At 38.0% G+C, this 19134-nt stretch overlaps 1 protein-coding gene across 1 annotated transcript in view; it reads left to right on the top strand.

Moving 5' to 3' along the window:
* The window catches only part of DISC1 (DISC1 scaffold protein), a 200590-nt gene that overhangs the window by 145101 nt on the left and 36355 nt on the right, over positions 1-19134 (top strand). The window contains 1 exon segment of the mRNA XM_032183944.1: positions 8709-8769. Coding sequence (XP_032039835.1) covers positions 8709-8769 — 61 coding nt within the window.

The raw sequence follows: 19134 nt of genomic DNA, 5'->3' as shown, positions 1-19134 counted from the left end.
CGCATTGTATCAGACTATGTGGGACACTTTCATTTTCTACACTGCTATTCATTGTCAGCTATTTTTCAAAAAAGAAATTGATGCTTTTCCACAGGTGTTCTGCGGTTTGAAGACCTGTTCTAGCTCCTTGGAGAAAACAGCAGTGCAAAAATGCAAGTTAGCGCTATTTGCAGTTATCATTTGGAAGTGTTGGTACAGGAAGTCTCTGCTTTATTTGATGTCATTTCAAGGTTGTTAAAAATAGCTTGCAATGCTGTGAATATTCCTTTTTCTCATAGCTACTGCAATATGTATTACTTCTAACATTCAGTATATACCTTTGAGCTCTACTTTCCTTTCTTTCAAATCATCTGAAGGACTGATGTCTTAGCAGCCATTTGTTCTACTGAAGTGAAGATAAGTGTCATTTTCCATTCTCAGTGGTAACATTGGCCTTTTTTAACACACTTTTTTCTCGTGCTTTTCAAAGCACTTATGTCTGTACTCATCTCTCCCTTTCATCTCTTTTAGTAGCCAGATTCTATGGCAGCATTTGGAGTCAAATGTGGGTTTGGTGTGGGTTTGTTTTTCTTTTTTTTTTTTTCTTTTGGGCCTGTGCCATTTTGTTGTGGGTTTACTCCATAAAGAAGTTTTAGACAACTTCTGCATTAAATAACTGTATTTGTTGCAGTATAAAATACGTTTTATCTTCTGGCTGAAGGCGGTCTCTGTGTGGGTGCCTGGATTCTTAGTGGATTGTATAGCCTGACTAGCTATACTTGTTGAGCTGGTGAAAAGCTAATCAGTAACATTAAGACTAGCAGGAGATTTTGCAGAGCCCTTTTATTTTGGAAGAGTTTCTGGAGGGGTTAGAATGGTTGAAAGAAATCTTGGACTGTGTTTCCTTTGTGACCTTAAATTAAAAGGCGAAGTGGGTTACTCATTTAATATAATTTTTGGTTGTAATTCAGGGACTAAAATATTAGGCGTAGGACTGAATATGTGAAAGTTCAGCAAAACAACCACTGTGAGAAGAGTATTTAAAACAGCTACTGTATGTTTTAGAAGTCTTGACATTACTGAACTGCTGTGACATACATCTGACGGTCTACTTGATCATCCCTAGTAGCAATGAGATAATAATGGGCCAGTAATTGAATCAAGATTTCACTTGTCTTGTAGTTTGTCTCCTCAGCCAAAAAAAAAAAAAAGAAAAAAAAAGTTTAAATTGTTCCTTCTTTTCATGATATAGGTATTAGGTGTTCTCAGTTATTGGCAGGGAGCTTAGCCTCTGAATATAGCTTATGTTCTCTGTTGTTTGTCTTGGATAGCTATATAAATGGCTCATTCTGGGTCTTTTTGTTTTATATAACTGTGTTAAAATAAATCTTACTTTCAGGAAAAAACTTGTGGTAATTCAAGTAACAAGTTTGAACTCTTTTAGTGCCTTCATACATGTCGAGTCTGGCTGTCTTGTTAGCTTGTGTAATGGTTTCCAGATGATCTCTTGTGACTGCTGACAATCCACAGAGAGCAAACTGGACACATGGCTCTCCTTGATGCTCAGGCTCTGCTTTGTGAGGAGAAATGAGAAAAAAGAGAGAGATCTTTTTTTTTTTTTTTTTTTTTTTTTTTTTTGAGTGGGGAGGGAATCTGAACAGATGGTCAACAGAGGAATGAAAACGGGTAAGGGAAAATACAAAGAAAATATAGGCAGATTGCTCTCCCTCCCCCTGCCCTCTGCTTCATTTCTCCCCCAGTGCTTAGTGAAGAACAGAAGGGAAATAGGAATGGAAAGTGAAGGGAAATTTTCCTTATGGCTTTTGGAAAGATACTTCCTATGCTAAGGTATGTTGATAAATGATTGTATAATGGTCCTATCGGTGTGATGGGTTGGAAGAGTAAAACTCAAACCTTGCCTTTTCTGTAGGAGAAGTGAAGAGCCTCAGTTGCCTGAGCACGTTTGCAGTGGGGATCTCCAGCATGCTTCCCAAAGTGGTGCCCTGCAGTCATGCTGTAGCTGAAAAATGCACGTGGTTCCACTTCTCAACTAATTTTAAGTAATGTAAAACCTATCCGTAATGAAGAAGGCCTTTCTGGGAAACATTGGCTTATGTCAGAAATGCAAAGCAGAGAGATGCCTGGATGCAGGGCTCAGTTCGGGCTTCCCAGAAGCGAGGACGTTGCCATCCAGTGCCATGTGCATGGAAAGGCAGGAGCATTTTTCTCCAAGTTTGCAGCCAGTTTAACGCTCCCTTCAGTGCACACCAAATGCAACGTTCATAGCTTTTAAGTTGTGTGTGGAAAAGTGTCCACACCTGTGGTTAGGGGCTCTGTTCCTGGCCTGTGATTACCGAGAGGTGGTACGCGCAGGAGGGGACTAAGCTGGGAGGCCTGGAGGCTGGACGGGTGGGTGGTCTTGCATTATCGCTGTGTGACCCTGGGCCTTAATCTCCTTCCCTGCACTTTTTATAGCCTCTTAAAGTATCAAGGTAATTGTCATGTAACTTCAGTGCTCTGGTCACTGCCGATTCAGTATTTCACCTACAGTCCCTTTAATTTGAAGGCTTTGCTTGCTTTGATATTGAATAATAAAACAATTCTTTAATTTTTCTTTTTTGACACTAGACCATTTAGAGTATTTACTGAAAGTATTCAGAAGGTAATTTGCCTTTCCCCTGCTGCTCTCTCCCACATGTAGCACAGGAGGAACCTCTGTGTCTGGCTCACTAGATTTTACAGAAATCTGAAAGAAGCTTAGCATCCATATGAAGCTATGGTAATTCCCTTCAATTTAGGCAATTTAATCATCACAGAACTGGAAGGGTCACCTGTCTCTTTGGATGAAAAGTGCCACATACAAAGCAGAAGGTTTAGGAGGTAAATTCTAGGAATGTCTGGTTTTCAAATGCGCCTTTTTATGAGGCACAGCTTCCCCCCTCCTCTTTTCAGCTCTGCAAACCTTTGATGCCTCACCCAGAAAGATAGAAATACAAGTTGTTACAGGCAGAGTTGCTATCATCTCCTGTCATTTCGCTTTATAAGATCTAGTGTTTTGTTTTGTTTTTTAACTTTATTTATTTCTTTGTCAAACTTCAGTTCATGCTGAGTTTTTCTGTGCCTTACATCTGACCTGACATACAGCCTGAGGGCAGGATGTGGCCTCCCTGCTCAAGTCAGTAATTTCTACTTACTGTATATGTTTAGCTGCAATTTTTCACATCAAAGTCAAGGTATCAACTTAACTCATTGCAGGCTCAGATTCATTAAGTTGCATCAAGGCTACAAATTAAGCTAGCTATAAATAAGATGAGAGCCTTGTATGCAGAGAGACAAGCAGATGGAGATCCTTCTCTGAAAAACCAAAGAGCGTGTTCATTGCCTGTTTCTGCTACATGTGAATGAAACACTGCCATCTCTCCAAATGAGCTGGTACTTAGCCTTTCTGGGGTCTCCCAAAGAGAGAAGGCTGGGTTGTCTTGGGTACTGCAGTGTCCACCCACTCCAGACATGTCTAGAGGTTAGACTGCTGTTCAGGATGTACCTACGTGTTTTGGAGAACGTTAACAGCAGACCTACTGTATCATCAACCCCACGAGAAACATCCTAAGGAAAAGAAATCGTTCACTTTGTTCTTTTCTTCTTTTCCTATTTCAGTGCAGCACAAGTCAGAAAAAGCTGTGCTGTCCTGTGCTCTGCCAATTTTGCATTTCATTATTACTTTTCATGTATTTTTATTGCTTCTCAATCTTTGTGAAAATATGAGGGTATGAAATGGAAGCTGGCAGTATACTGTAGGGTTTTTAAGGTCAGCGATCAAAGTATTGTAAAAAAGTGATACTCAAGCTGGATCCTCTAATAGGTTATTCCTATATATTGAAAGAGTTGCCCTACTGTATCAGAGGAGTTGACCGTCTGGTGCTGGAAAGGCACCTGAAGATGATGCTGGAAATTTTCATATGGGCAAGATGCAACATACTGCATCCATCATTGTTGTGAAGGCAGTGGAGTGGCATTTGAGTATAGGTTGCTAAAAGCCCTCTTTCCTCTTGTGGGATGGGATTATGATAAATCAACGTTACCTTCAACTCCATCAATACCAGGTTATGTCTTTACTTGTGGGGCTTTAACATCATAGGTGCTGAGCCCCTTTTTTTGTCTTCACAACTCACCTTCTTATTTGTGGAACAGCCAAACCATTTAGACTACTCCAAAATTTTGACCACCTTGTCTCCAGTGGCAGTAATTTCCTTAGGCTAATTTTGTGCTGTTCTGTAATGATATTTAAAGGATTAGCAGATTCTTTAAAACAAAACACAATCACTTGAAGAGACAGGTAGTAACTACATATCTCAATATTTATTTTGTTACTGAAAAATAATCAGTGAACCAGAATAGAATTTGGTTTATTGAGTTGACCCAGAATAACAGCTCTTTTAGAGTATTTTCACGTCTTTATTGAACCACCTATTTTCCTCTCTTTAATTCTGGCCTTTTTTGTTCTTTTTGAGTTCCCTGGGAATAACGCACTGGAGAGAGGCAGTTTTTCTTTATTCAAAGCTTGTTCTTTGGGTTTTTCCCATGTCTGTCTGCAAGTTGCAAAATTCCTTACTATTCTGTAATCCAAAATCTTGTTACTGTGGCTTGATAAATCATCTTGACATGCAGTTGAGCAGCTGACATGTCTTCTCTGAAGTTTGACTGGCTTTTCAAGTTAACCTTTAAATATATCGAAGCTTTTCCACAGTTTTTCAGACCAAAACTTCACACATTAATATGGCACATATTCCACTACAGAAAAGATCAGATGGTTTCAACTGATCATGTTCTGCTTTTGCATTCCTCTTAGCATTAGTAATCATTTATACACTTCAAAGATAGAATAATGACAGGACATCTGTCAACCTTGTTTGCAACTAATTCTGCCCTCAGTATTTACTGCAGCTGGATCACTGCATGTCCTTGCAGTTAATTTTATTTTTTATATCATTCTAAAGAGCCAAATCTCATCCCGCTTCCTTAAGTTGGGCAAAAATCACATTGAAGTCAGTGGGAGTTTCACTTTGCCTGACTAATGAAGTACTTGAGAAGGAAAGTAATGCTTGGGGAAAGGAGAGGCTAATTGAATCGGCTTCGGGCTTGTCATGCAGGCAGGCAGGCAATGTGTGGCAGTTCTTTTTCTGCTGGGTCTAGGTCTGCTGGCAGCTGTTGCAGCTCTTTGAACCTTTAATGTGTCAAAATGTGTCACCATTCACTAACAAAAAAAAAAAAAAAAAAAAAAAAAGGAAAAATTAAAAAAAAGTCCAATAGTCTGATGGAGTATTAAAGACCTGTAGGGTAGCACTTAAAATGGCTATGATATTAAGTATAGTATTGAGGCACTTACTTCAGTTTTAAGAACCTTTTCTTCTGAGGTGCCAAGCAGCCACATCTGGAATTTCCACTGGGTTCAAGGTGTATCAAGTCAGATACTCATTTTTTGAAAATTTTGGAAAATATTGATGATGGAATCTAAAGCAGATGTAATGGTCTTTGAAAGCTCACTTAGTGAGAGCCAAGATTGAGGATAAAAATAATTATATAGTTTCACATGTAGGCTCAAATAATACTGATAATTAAGTGAAGTAACATTACCCCTGGGGTGCTGTTTTCAGATAAGAAACACACGTGATATTTTGAAAGACTATGTAAGTTAATTATTGTAAGATGTTTATGCAGCTTTAAAAATGGTAGATTTGCACTTTGTGACAACTAAAAGGCTACCACAGGAGCTCACTGCTGCCCCTCAGCCCCATCGCACCAGGACTGATCCTAAGACTGGGCTTTGCTGCTGTAGGCAGGAAGGATGCAACAAGAGAGAGAAATGCTGAATCACTTTTCTTCAATTAAGGCTTCACAAGAAAAGTATATTTTTAACCTTAGCAAATACCCTGGTGCCTGATCTTCCATGGGTATTTATATGTTTTTATTCTAATAACTCCCCTTAAGGCCAATATGAGCTAAGCATGTAAATCGCTGGAGAACTGATGAAAAAAAGGCAATCTCATTCACTTAAATATAAAAATAAACCATTTGGCATGTTTATATAGAAAAGAGTCTCATAAATTATTACTACTTTTTTTTTTTGGTCTGTCATCTAGTACTTTCCTAGCTAGATTTAAGGCATGCATGGCTTCCAGTTTGCACTTTGTGTGCTTTGAAGTGATGGTGAACAGATTCATTAAGCTAGAACAAAAAACCTGCTAATTTGTTGCTTGTCTTCTATTTCAAATGGATGATCTAAAAGGCTGAAAGTATTTGTGTATTTGTTGTGGTGCTGCTTGCAATTTGTTACGACGGAAGCAACCCCCACCGAATTTTTAAGCAGTATTTTCCTTCAAGCAAAATCTCCAGGTCACAGCTCTTTCAATTACATGCACAAGAAGGCAAGGAGACAAAGCTAGTCTGGATAGCTTTCTCTTTTAGCAGCAAAGTTTGCATTTCTTTTAATGTAGTTAAAACATTTGACGGGAGGGAGTGTGGTTTAGTGATGTGAGGTGATTTCCAAATGAGTGTTAGCTTTTTACTGACCTACTTTCGACTGGCGGTGTATTCTTGTCCATTACTTTTTGTCATTGAATAATACTGATATATTAAGCTGCGTGCTTCAAGGGCATTGTAAAATTGCATGTAGGGGCAGGACTGAACTGTGAAAGTGCGAATTACTCTATCAGATCATACCCAATTAAAAAGTGACAAGCACAGCAGGAGAAATTGAAAGCAAGGTTTATCTTTCATGTAACATAAGAAGTCACTATATCGGTTAGAAACAAAGTGAGTGTGAAACAGATTCTCCACCTCTTCTCATCCCTCTCCAAAAATTATTAATATCTGCTGACTTTATTATTGGAACGAATAAGCCCCTGAATTGTAACAGCTCATGTTCAAGGATATTACGACAATGGCAAGAGAATGGGAAGTACAGCAGCCACATACCTTGAAGCTATCTGTTATCAAAGTGTGTGCTGAACCTCAGGTCAACGCATTGCAAATTGACAGATAGGGAGTTTTGAAAAGCTGGTTGTAGTTTATATAAAACTGTAGCGTGTCATTAAAAGAAGACTTGCAGGCTCTCTGCACTTCCACAGGAAACAGGGGAATAAAAGGATGGTAATGAAAGCAAGAACTTTTACTGAGCCCTGTACTTGTTAGAAAACTCTGCTACAAGATAAAGGAACTTGTTTAGTTTCCAGTGCTATTGCAAAAATCCTCATATAACCTTTTGCTTAACGTTTGCCAGCACTCCTCTAATGGTGAGATAGATCTGTGAATGTAGAAACGAATTCAGTTGTCTATATACAGTATAATCTTCCATAATCCTGCTGGCTCAAGGTGTTGTGTTGCAAAACCTGTTCTGACAGTGATTCTGGATTAATGATACCATGGGTGACACTGATGCTTTAATAGAGAATTAGGGTGTGTGTGTGTGTGTGTATATGTGTATATATATATATATATAATCTGATAACCTCTCACTTTAAAGAAGCAAACAAACAAACAAAAAAACATGAATCAGCTTCATGAAATATGTCCCATGTTTGCTATTGAGGTGGAGACTGCTTCAGCTATGTGTGACTTCTGTCTGACCAGGTGAACACCTTCTGCAGATAGTCAATGTCACATTGACCCTGATGTTTGCTGCAAATGGTATTGCCTGAGTAGGTTTGTGCAACTTTAGAACAACCGACCTGTTTAAAACCAAGTGTTCAAACTAGACATTAGTGTGTGAAATTCTATGTTATGGGGGGAAAATATGAAAAAAAAAAAAAAAAAAGAAAAAAAAAAGAGGGAAAGTGATAAATACATGCAGCACTTGATTTATGTTAGCTCAATCTGGAAGCATTGTATTGTAGGGGAGATGGGAGGAGGAGATGGATGGGTAAATTCAGAGGGTAGATGATCCATGCAGCAAGCTTTGCCTGTAGAAACAGCCATACTCTGTAGAATGTGTCTTCACATAAACTGAACATAGAATCGATGTGCAGTGAGTTAAGGGTTTCAAAATGACTAACCAATTAACAGTCCTACTAGACTTGGAGCAGCTGCCAGGTAAAGATGATGATAGTAATAATGTGATGATCCACAAAGAGCCTCCATTTTCCTAGAGGGGATTTGCCTTTTCCCTCATTCATACCCAGGGTGGAGTACCAAGGACCTACATAGCCTTGTTATTTTGTGTTACATTGAGTAAGTAATTCATTGGAGTTCGTTCTCAGTGAAGAAGTTATAGGGACTTGTGTGTGGAGATGATACCTAGGTCCTAAGTTGTTTGATAAAGGTTTCATAGGATTTTAAAGGACTCTTGCTCAGGAATTGATGAATTAGGCTTGCCTACTTCTCCTGAAGGTAAAGATGAAGATCTAGCTCTGTTGTGTGGGGTTTTTGGTTTGTTTTGACAAGATACATACTATGATACGTGCCTTCATTAGTCTCACCATTTTTCTGGTGCAACTGAGTGGTTAATTTAGTGATGCTTTGATCAGTAGATATATTAATTTAGTACACATACAATACAATAGACTTTCAAGAAAAAAGGGGGAAGACATACTGTAATTTAATTGTGGAAAGATTATTGGAATTCTCATTTTCAACTGATGTGTATAAAAATATGTGGGTAAGAGATGAGTTGGTTTTAAAAATAAAAACTGTTCAGTTATACCATTACCTAATTGTTGAATTTTGTCTTGCAGTGACCAGTGTAAAAGAAAATGCTGAAAAGTATATGGAGATGCTGGAAGATAAACTACATAGGTAAGAATGATATCATGGAAACCTCTGAAATATTAAAAATGTTTCTTAATGCATCATTGACATACATAAAAGTGTTAGGGAATGTTTTTGAACTTGTGTTAGAATAATACCAGAATTGTTCAAGGTTGGAAATCCCCAAAATGTTATTGTTATGACCTCTGTTCCTCGCCACGTTCAGGAGCTTTGCCAGCAGCCCGCCAATGGATGCAGGTAAAAGAAATAAGTACTGTGTGGGGGATTCTCCAGTACACAGGACTGCTCTTAAGCAGAGCTGGTACAGCCAGTGACAAGGGAGCATGCATGCAGTTGATGCACATTGCTCCAACTCTGCCTGCAGGTGCTGTGATCTGTGGTGTGAACCACTGAACATCCAGAAGTTGTGGAGTACTGGGGATGCTGCAGCTGATTGAAAAGGCACTCCTCTGTTCCTATGCAGAATTGAGCTCTGAGCAGAGCCAGAGTCCCTTGCTGTAATTCTGGGCGTCCTTAACAAGTAATGACCCTTTATATAACAGTTTTGAAAGAATGCTATTTTGGGGAATTAGAAAGCAAATGGAAACCAAGACAACAATGGAGATATTTTGGGAACTGAATCCTTATGCAGAATGCACTTATACTTATGGTTGCGTTGTTTTTTTAAAGGAATGCTACCATTTATATTTCTTCCTCTTGCTGTGTGAAGGGGGCTCTAGACTAGTCCGCAAGGTTTAGGCTGCTCCTTGAAGGATTGTTAGTAAATGTTGCACTGCTGTTGTGATAGAAAAAATGGACTTTGTCTCCCACAAGTATTTATACTAGAAAAAGCTTTCATAGGCTGTATTTGGAGTTTATGCCTTAATAAAAATGCAACACCCCCCCAACCCCAAATTAATGCCACTCCTATTTCTGTCTTTGAGCAGGTATAATTAATAATCTGTTTGCCTTCATTTTGTTGTTGCATTGGTAGAAATGTTTCCAGATTTTAAAAGTTGCTCACTCACATTGTTGAATATAGAGGTACTTATTTTGCATAACTTTCATGCTTTAAACTAAGTCTGAGCTGAGTGAAAAATGATGGAAGTGGACTTCAAAGATCAAGCTGTGTCTGTCTTGCCTATCCCCCATAACTTTGATACTTCATAACTGATTTCAGAACTCTGATTTCAACTTAGCTAGAGAAGTCTCAAATACTTAAGTTTAACACAAGTCTTAAGAGCCTCCTGTGATTTTTTTTTTTTTTTTTTTTTTTTTTTTTTTAAGAAAAAAAAAGGAAGGGGGCAAAAAAAACCCAACACCCTACTCTTTATTAAAAAATAAAACATAAAGTATAGCAACATATATTGATGCTTTTAGCCTGTGAGGACTCAAATGATATATCAGGCTCCTAGAATGACATAAATCTCTCTTTAACTATTAAATACTTGGAGAAGCTGTACAGACTTCTTTTTTTCTGCTTTCAGAAGAATTCATCAGATAGGTTTGCAGTAGTGGTTTGTTTTTACTTGTTAACATCTGTTTATGTAACGTTTGGGTTGTCTGGAAACTGGAATTTTCTTTACAGCATCCATACTTTAACTTGTAATACAATTTTAGGTGTCTTGATAAGTGTTTATGAGCTTTCAGCATGCTTTTTCCCCTATTCCTAGCATTTGTGGATGAAAATCTGATGCTGAACTGTTGGTATTCATCTTGCTTCTGTGAGAAGTATTATTTCAGGGCAAGGATTAAAAGCTAAAACCCTTTCTTGACGCACTACTTTGTATTTTGGAAGCTAGTATGTTTCGTTATGGATAGTAGTTGACCATTTCAAACCTTATTTTGCAGATCTAAGAGTTTTCAAGTGTTGTAAATTTATTTAATTATTTAATTATTTAATACAAGGATTGCCTTCCTTAGTACCATACAAGCCTGAGCCTGTTTCAGTCTAGGTTTTCTATTACAAGGCTGCAGGCTTAATAGTTGTGCTGTTGAGAGATGAGTGTCCTCCCCAGCCTTTGCTGGGGACACAAATACATGAAGTCCAAGTGCTGTGTGTGTGTCAGTGCAGCTGTAAATGCAGTTTTAATATTCACTTTATTCACTTCAGACCTTGCCATCAGCTTCTCTGTCCTAACTGGCCACCTGGATGCTCCAACCCTCCAGACTGTTGTGGTAGTGCCAAACTTCTGAAATTTCCCTTCCTAATAATGATAATAATAATAATCCAACAGTGTTGGCAAAGCCCCCAGGCAGGGAAGATTCAGTCCTGAACCAGTGACAGTTTTTCAATATGTAAAAATGGTGCTATTCTAAAAATAGTTAATCTCATGTAATTAAGGGCTAAGAATTTCTTTATATATTGGTGGGAAGAGAAAATGTATGTCGTTTTTACCAGAAAGTAGGATACTACATCTTTAAAATAGTTTTATATTTATGCAAATTAAGTGGTTATAGTTACTTTTTTTAAAGGTTATTTGGTCTCTAAATAATTAATTCCACCTGCTGTATAGCGTGAGTAAGCAAAAGAAGTAAACATAAGCCCAAGAGGCTTTTTTCCCCCTGCTTAGCGAAGTTAGTTGAGAGACTGTTTCTCTTTTTTGGTCTTTATGTAGGTGCTCATATTACTCCTTAAAAATCATAAGCTAAAAACCTACTCTCTAAGGAAGGTTTAAAGAATATGGTTTAAGATTACATTTTTAAGATTGCATTTTACCTCGTCTTCGGAGGTGAAATTTACATCTGGCTTATGGATGCACTTTTTTGGTGCCTTTGAGACCAGTAGAGGATCAAGCATGTGTAACGAGAATTCAAACAAACTTTTTAAATTTTTCTGCAGATGAAACATCACTTCACATCGAAGCAACCTAGATTCAAATTAAGGTATATAGCTTCAAAACAAGGTAGAGCTCTTAGTAATATGTTTTTTTTTTTTTTTTTTTTTTTTTTTGTTTTTTTTTTGTTGTTGTTGTTTTTTTTTTGACTGATACTGTAATAAAAGAGAATTAATGAAGAAAATTCAGACCAAAACAACTTTAATGAGTTAAAATAATAAGTTTTTTTAAAAAATATATCAATATTATTTATTTATTTTCTCTCTTTTGCTTATTTTCTTAAGGAAAGCGTAGTTTGGAATAAATTCTCATTTTGGTTTTGTTTTCATCTTGTGTTTTCTGTTTTTGGGGATGTGGAGTACCTAGCTTATCCACTGGAGTACCTTTCTCTCTCTCTCTCTCTCCCTGGAAAAAAAAAAAAAACAAACAACAAAAAACAAGGAAGAAGTATAGCATTTTTGACTGCAGTCCAAAAATGGGTTTGTTCTCAGATAGTTTAATACAGTGTTAATGATTGATTAACAACAGTACTCCTTAATAGTCTTGCATTTACAGAAGGAAGAACTTTTTGTCAATGCCTTGACGAAAAAGCAAATATATTCAGTATTTAATAATTTCATGTAAAAGAAGCTAACTGCCAATTAGCTACACTGATTTTTTAATATTGTTTTTCCATTTAAAATACGGCTTGCATTCTGAACAATGGACTGACGATTGCTTAGGACAGTATCCTTCAAGAAAAAATAAATAAGTAGCAGGTATATAATCCTTCAGGCTGTCTCTTTTCCAATCACCAATATACTTCAAACCTCTCATTGTTATTTTTTATAGTCACTAGCTCTTCTTTAAAATAATGGTATTAATCAAATACCATTGCCATTGCTTCCATGTACTAATGGCACTGCAAATTGCTTTACTTTTTTGCTGTTAAACAAGATAAATACATAAGTAGTCAGAGTCAAGACAATGAGACTGTGTTCAGTGAAGACATTTCTATGGGTATATCACATGTAAGAAGTCCTACATGGACAACTTCTGCTCACCACTAGTGCTGAATGCTCTCCTTGATCAACACTTAAGCACTTAATGAAAGTGACCACGTTTTGCAAAATGTGTGGGGTACTAATAAACACCTCTGAGACCAGTGGAAACCGAGAGTAAGTACCTACTCACATTTGTTTAGGTGCTTAGATGTTGGAATCTAAGTCTCGATTTGGCATTTGCAGTTACTCACCTGGTTTTGAAGTTATCCATAAAATCACCTGCCTTTTAAATTGGTAAGAAACCTCTGATCTATATTTCTGTCTGAAAAGTCATCATCTGAGTTATCTGATAGCTTACATATCACAATGAAAGTCATGCTAGGTGACCAGTTGTACGTCTGTCACATTTTACGTGTGCCCTATGTCTCATTAAATCTCTGTCCTAGCTTCAGTCTATTTCACTTCTATCACAGAGGGGGCTGTGTGAATGCATGTGCATATCAAGATCAATCTCTGTGTGATCTGTATTTGATAGCTGGAGAAACCCCCCAAAACGTGTGGAAGAATGTAGAATTAAAAAAAAATATATCTTTCAGACCATTGCCCTTGCAGAAGCTAGTAAATGTTCCATGGCAAATATGGTTATCTTACAAAGTGCTGTGTAAAAAACAGGAATTCGGTTATATCAACAAAATAGGCAGCAAATGGATTTATTTCTTTCTTACCTTTGGAGACACTGCTGATGTTCTAGCAGTAGTAGAGGAAAATACAGAGGAAAATATATGAGGCTTTTATACCAAAGAAAACTAAGTATCATTAGTATGCATGCAAAGCAGCTTCATGAGATATAGGATGAGATAACAATGCTTTATTTTTCATGTGTCCATCTGCTAGATATTTGTAGAAACATATTTGGAATACATTGCCCTTGTGAAATTTATTAGAAACTGATAATCTGTGAAATTTGCTCCCTGGAGCAGATGGAATAAATGTGGCAGAATTGTTACAAGAGAGTGGCAGCTGAATATTTCTTTTTTATATGCTGTGGATCATTTGACATTTGCTTTAAGAACTTCTTTTAACATACCAAATATTTCCTGGGTGGCATTGCATGTTAATATACGAGTTATGCCTGAACCATAGCCTGAACAATTAATGATAGATAAGCTACGTGATGAAGGGACATCTAACAAGTGAAAAATGCATTTTGTAGGGGAAGGAGGCAGAGAGAAAATGAAACATCAGGAGAAACGAAAGAGCTTGAGACTATCATTTATCCCTTTGCTGACACTCAAAATCCAAGAGCCAGACCTGCCATGGAAAATTGAACCCTGAGGCAGCAGAAACCCCAGGAGGAGCTGGTTTCATCACTAATTAAATAATTAGGCTTTTAAAGATTTCTCAAGACAGTCATGATTTTCTGCAGTCAGGTGAGGTCCTCATGTCCAAGTGCACACACTCGGAGCCCTGTCTGAAGTTCAGCACCGTGCTTTTGGTTGTGCAGGCTGTGGTATCCAAGTCTACAAGTGCAAGCTTGCAAATATTGAGCATTTTGGTGACAAAACCCCTCTATGGCGGTCTGCAGCCTCTTATCTTCTGCAGGGGTGAGATTTCATCTTGGGCTGTTAGTGTCCTGCATGTCATTGTGCACAAAGTCTGGCAGCTGCTAGAGCAGAGTTGCTGTGCAAAGGCTGCTAGTAAGGCTTTCCAAAAGCTTCCCCCCCTCGTATACACAGCGGCACAAGCGTGTTGGGGAGTGCCAGATGGCCTGCGGTAATTTTGTGTAACCCGTGACCCACCTCAGTTGCACTGAGGGCTGTTTCAGCTGGCAGTAGCATTGTAGCAGTGCACGGATATGACTGAAATGCCATCTTTGCCTACCTCCCCTTAAAGATTAGACGTTTTGTATGTTGCTTCCAAGAGGACACAGCCCCAGCCCGTGCAGTATCATTGTCTGATCTTATTTTGCTTACCAACAGTTCTGCTGCGGTAGTGTTAAACACAGGTTAGACAAAATGCTGGATACTTCCAGTGACTCATTTAGTCCCTTTCTTCTTCCCAGCTGCTCTAAGTCATACACAGCTGTGAAAACATTAGCTCCGAAATTGGGAGCAAGAGACGCTTTATATGCAGTGATGCATTCCTTTGTATCTCGTGGCCCACATGGTGATGGCTTCTAAATCCCTTATCATAACTGCCTCAGGCTGGAAACAATTTTTTGTACCAGCCGATGTAAAGATGACATTTCTTGAGCTGAGGGAATTTAATGTGATTGTACTCTTCCGCAGGCCTCAAAGATTATCCTGTGGCTTCCATTCATCACAAAACGGTGGCTTTTTAGTTGCTGTTTCTAATTCCCAGATAGGAATCATGAAATTATTTTGGGGGAATAATATTTTTCAGGAATAACTGGTGACAATTACACAAAGGTGTTTTATTGAGCTATTTTCTGTGTTAATCTGCAAGAATGTGGAAATAAAGCTAGTAGGAAATGCCTTCTAGTAAGATGTAATATTGCAGTGATGGTGCTTTGCCATTATTGATTTTTAAATGATACAGCACCTTGTAACTTTGTAAATGTATGTAAAACCTTTTTTCTTCAATTGATTGTCTTTTGCTATTTGTGCTGGTTTGTTTTCTAATCAGCAGTGTTTGTTTTCATTTTAATGGCTTTTTTCAACTCCTGGGTGCTCAGGACATGCAGTGTAGCAGAGTCGTATCCTCCTGTAAGGTGTGCTCATTTGCACACCTTGCAGCTCCCTGTTCACTGAAATGTGAAGGGGATTGTGTCTGTTTAGCAAGACTTGCATTCCTGTAAAGGAAATTTGTGGTTTTCTCATGCAGGCAATATTTTTAATGCGTTTGAATGTCAACTACATTGAGCTGCATCTTTCAGACAAGACCTCCAATGTCCTGAGGGTCCCAAACCATAACAGAGCAACTCAGCATTAATTGCTAACACATCACATTCCAGTTTACTTGAAAATGAATGATCTTACAAGTCATTTTTGTCGCCTGTTATTCATCTCATTAGTTTAGATACCATGTGTCTTGGGTCTCCTTTATAACACGCTAAGTCTCCAAAATGATTTTGGGAGCAGAGCTGGGTATGAATACTCTCAATAGCACACTGAGGGGACAGGCTCATGGTCTGAGAGCTCAGAGAACACGAAAAGGGCCAGATGTCCTTGTGGATGGATGTTTCTCTGTCATCTGGTTAAATTTCTCTACTGGTCATGTCCGTATAGGATATAAATATGTAATATAATACATATAATATGTAATATATTTATATATTTATATTGTATTTATAATATGTATATATATTTATATAACATTTAATATATGCGTTTAGTTTCCCAAAATGTTGTTTGCCAATGGCTTTAAGGTGTTGCTTATTCTTACCTACCTGACAAAGTGCTTGTGCATGTCAATGCAATCACTTGTGTTGCCTCCCTTTGTAACAAAGGACTGTAGGACTAGGCCCTGTGTGGCTATCTTACGTGTTGAAAATTGGGAACGTGGTTAGATGTTGGTGCCACTGGAAGCGAACATAGTACATACGTTATCAGATTTGCAAAATTGGAAGGAAATTACACACTTCTGTGACATCTGAAGGGATTCTGCCTCAAATCTGTTTTGCTGTTCTTTAAAGTAAAACCATCTTGTTTTAACATATTGTGGTGTTTTATCGTACTGATAGGTTCACAAAAAGCTCTCTGCCACCACCAGCAGCAAAACACTTGTCTGGGTTCAGAAACATTTAAAGAACATTGCAGTGTCACCAAACATGCGTAGGGATAATCGAACACTTCTCTTTGGAGAATCAATTCTCCTTGTTCGGAACAATACGATACTCTTTGTTTCAGTCACCTTATTTTTCAGTTTACATGAGAGACGCTGTCATGAAAACAGGGTTATTGTTTCTTAAAGGCTTATGTTTTCCTGATATTCTTTTCCAGCCTGAAAACAGCAACTTATGTCATTGTGCTTACTTGCTGTGGAAAGGTCATAATATCATGAATTGCAGGATTATCACTTCAGCTGTGTAACTGGTAACAAGAACTTAGGAACTCATGAACAAAAATAGCATTTTGAATAGATTTCTGTAGGGGAGGAAGGAATTAGCAAAGATAGTGTACATATGCAGATTTGCTCCCACTCAGTATTCGGAAACAATATTCAAGCTGCTTTATTACCCCACTGATCTTTTGTATTGGAAGTATTCTGGTGAGGGGAAGTTTGCTCACCCAAAATATTCATGAATAAAATGGGCTGTGAATATTGAAAAGCAAACAGCTAAGTGTGTTAGCTAATAAATGACAGGTAATTTTTGCTTGCTGTACTAGCCCAGCCTTATTTAGGAGATATGTCCTTTTTTTTTGGGTAGCTGTGAAAATTTAGTTTGCACAATGGCGAATCCAATTAACAAAAAATAAAAACTTACATATCCTTTCTAACTCATTTTTATTCCCTCCTCTACTTTAAGCATTTGTGAGCTCTTTTGTTTGCTGTTCTTGAAGTTAGTATTCTTGGAGAGAGGGCTTTCCAATTCTTTCCCTGGTCTCTATTTATATTTTTCTTACCCCTTTCCTTCTACTTGTCTCATTTCCACTTCTAAAAATTTATTCTTACCTTCTTTATTTTGTTTCCAGTTTCATTCCTTAGAACTATTGTTGTTGTGTATCTCCTCTCTGTATGTCACTGAGGGCAAAAAAGTATCAGAAAGTAGAAATATAAAAATTAACTTAATTCACGGAAAACCCATTCTCACCCTTAAAACAGAGCAGATTATTTTTCAGGATATCTTAGACTGCATGACCACAGCACAGATTCTCATTAAATGTTCTATCTGTCTTTACAATCATTTGCAATATATTTGAAAATGTCTGCAATGTCCTCCCAGCATGTAGTATCTTGGAAATGCTTAGTAAATTTGAATTTAAATAACCTCGTGAGAAATTTGATGGCATTGCTTCATGGAAATGGATTAGCCTAGATTAACTGGGGCTGGAGGAAAGTCGAGAATCTTTGCTGTTCTTTTTGTTTCTGGGTGTGGAAACCATAGCTAAAACCCACAGAGGGTGGAAACTGAAATGATCTTTCTGAAAGTGCAGCAGATTAGAACTTGTAATCATGTCTCTCTGGCATAATGTTCTCTTCATCTTCATGGTGATCTGGTCCCATGGTGGAGATCCTTGGTAGACAAACTCATGTCTTCTGCCAGGATGCAGCTCTTGGTCCCCAACCTCTCAGTTGTGTCTTTCAGCAGCAGCAGAACCAATATTTGCACCCATCTGTAGATGAATACAAGTTGCCTGGGCAGTAAAAATGAGGGCAAAGGATGTAATCTACTTCTTTATCTTCTCACTTGCTGGCAGAAGACCATTGCTCCTGTCTGCAGCCTTCACAAGATAGGAGATAATTGCACTTGTGGAGCCCACTATGTTTTTTGTGGCAGCAAGGATCATCTTCTGGTTCTGCAGAGGTAAAGAGAGGGCTTGCTGCTAGTGGAGAAGGGCTTTGTTTCAATTCCCAAATAAGCATATGCTGGCTGATGTGTGGAAAGAGCTCTTTGCAGAAGAGGAGGGGTGCGATGAGAAGGCCCAGGTCCAGCATTTGTCTGGGGGAAAAAGGACGTACACAAATTTTATTTTTCCACTTTAAGTCCTAGTGGGGAATTAATATCGCACCAATGTTTATTTAATATACATTGTGCCCAGAACATTTTTTAAAGTAATGTTTGGCTTCTATATAAAACCATAAATGGAAGAACAACAGAAGAATGGCAGACTTTCCAATTTTTGTTGCCTTTTCTTCTTTCCTTTTATTTATTTTGTTTAGTTTAGTTTTATTTTCCTAATTCAGGAATTCTGGGTTACAAATATTGATTTCTTTTTATCTTCTTAATTGGGAGATATGGAAACTGGTACGTGATGGTACTGGTTTATGATAAGTAGGGGAGAACTCTGTTCCTTTTAAATTTAATCTCAGCATTGAAAATAGATCTTTTTTGGGGAAAAAAGGAGCTCAGATTTGGGGCCAGTTTCTAACATCTCTTAAAGCTTTAGGAAAAAAAAGCACACAGAGCACACAGTCACATAGCCTTTAGTAACTCACTGTCCATATTAATTCAGATTTTATCCAGGCTAGGTTTTTGTTTTGTTTTGTTTAAGTAACTGAATTAACTTCCGTAGTTAGTGTGCAGCATTGGCAAAGACAAGGTGACAGAGGATTTGCAGCCTATTCATGAGAAAGCTTCCCTCAGCTCCCACCCCCCACCCGCTCCTTCCCTCCAGGCTCTTTGTCTTCCATTCATTTTACCTTAGCATAGCAGAAATCATCAGAGGGCAAGGCTGGGTCTCCCTTAGAAAAACATGAAGTATTGCTCTTGCTTAAAAGAAAATGTGCTTGAAAAGTTCGCAGCCTCTCTAGATGGTTAGTAATTGTGTATTTTGTTAGGATCTTGTCTTCTTCAGTATGCCTTTTTCCTGTGCTGCATTGTTCTGGTGCTGGTCAGTCATTTCTACAAAGCCACGGTTCAACAATCTGCTGAAACTCATTAATATTATGACAGTCCTCTGGGCTGGAAA

Source organism: Aythya fuligula, chromosome 3 (assembly GCF_009819795.1).
Source record: "Aythya fuligula isolate bAytFul2 chromosome 3, bAytFul2.pri, whole genome shotgun sequence".
In the NCBI taxonomy this organism is placed as follows: Eukaryota; Metazoa; Chordata; class Aves; order Anseriformes; family Anatidae; genus Aythya; species Aythya fuligula.
The sequence above is the reverse complement of the archived record's forward strand: the minus strand, read 5'-3'. Positions and strand labels throughout refer to the sequence as shown.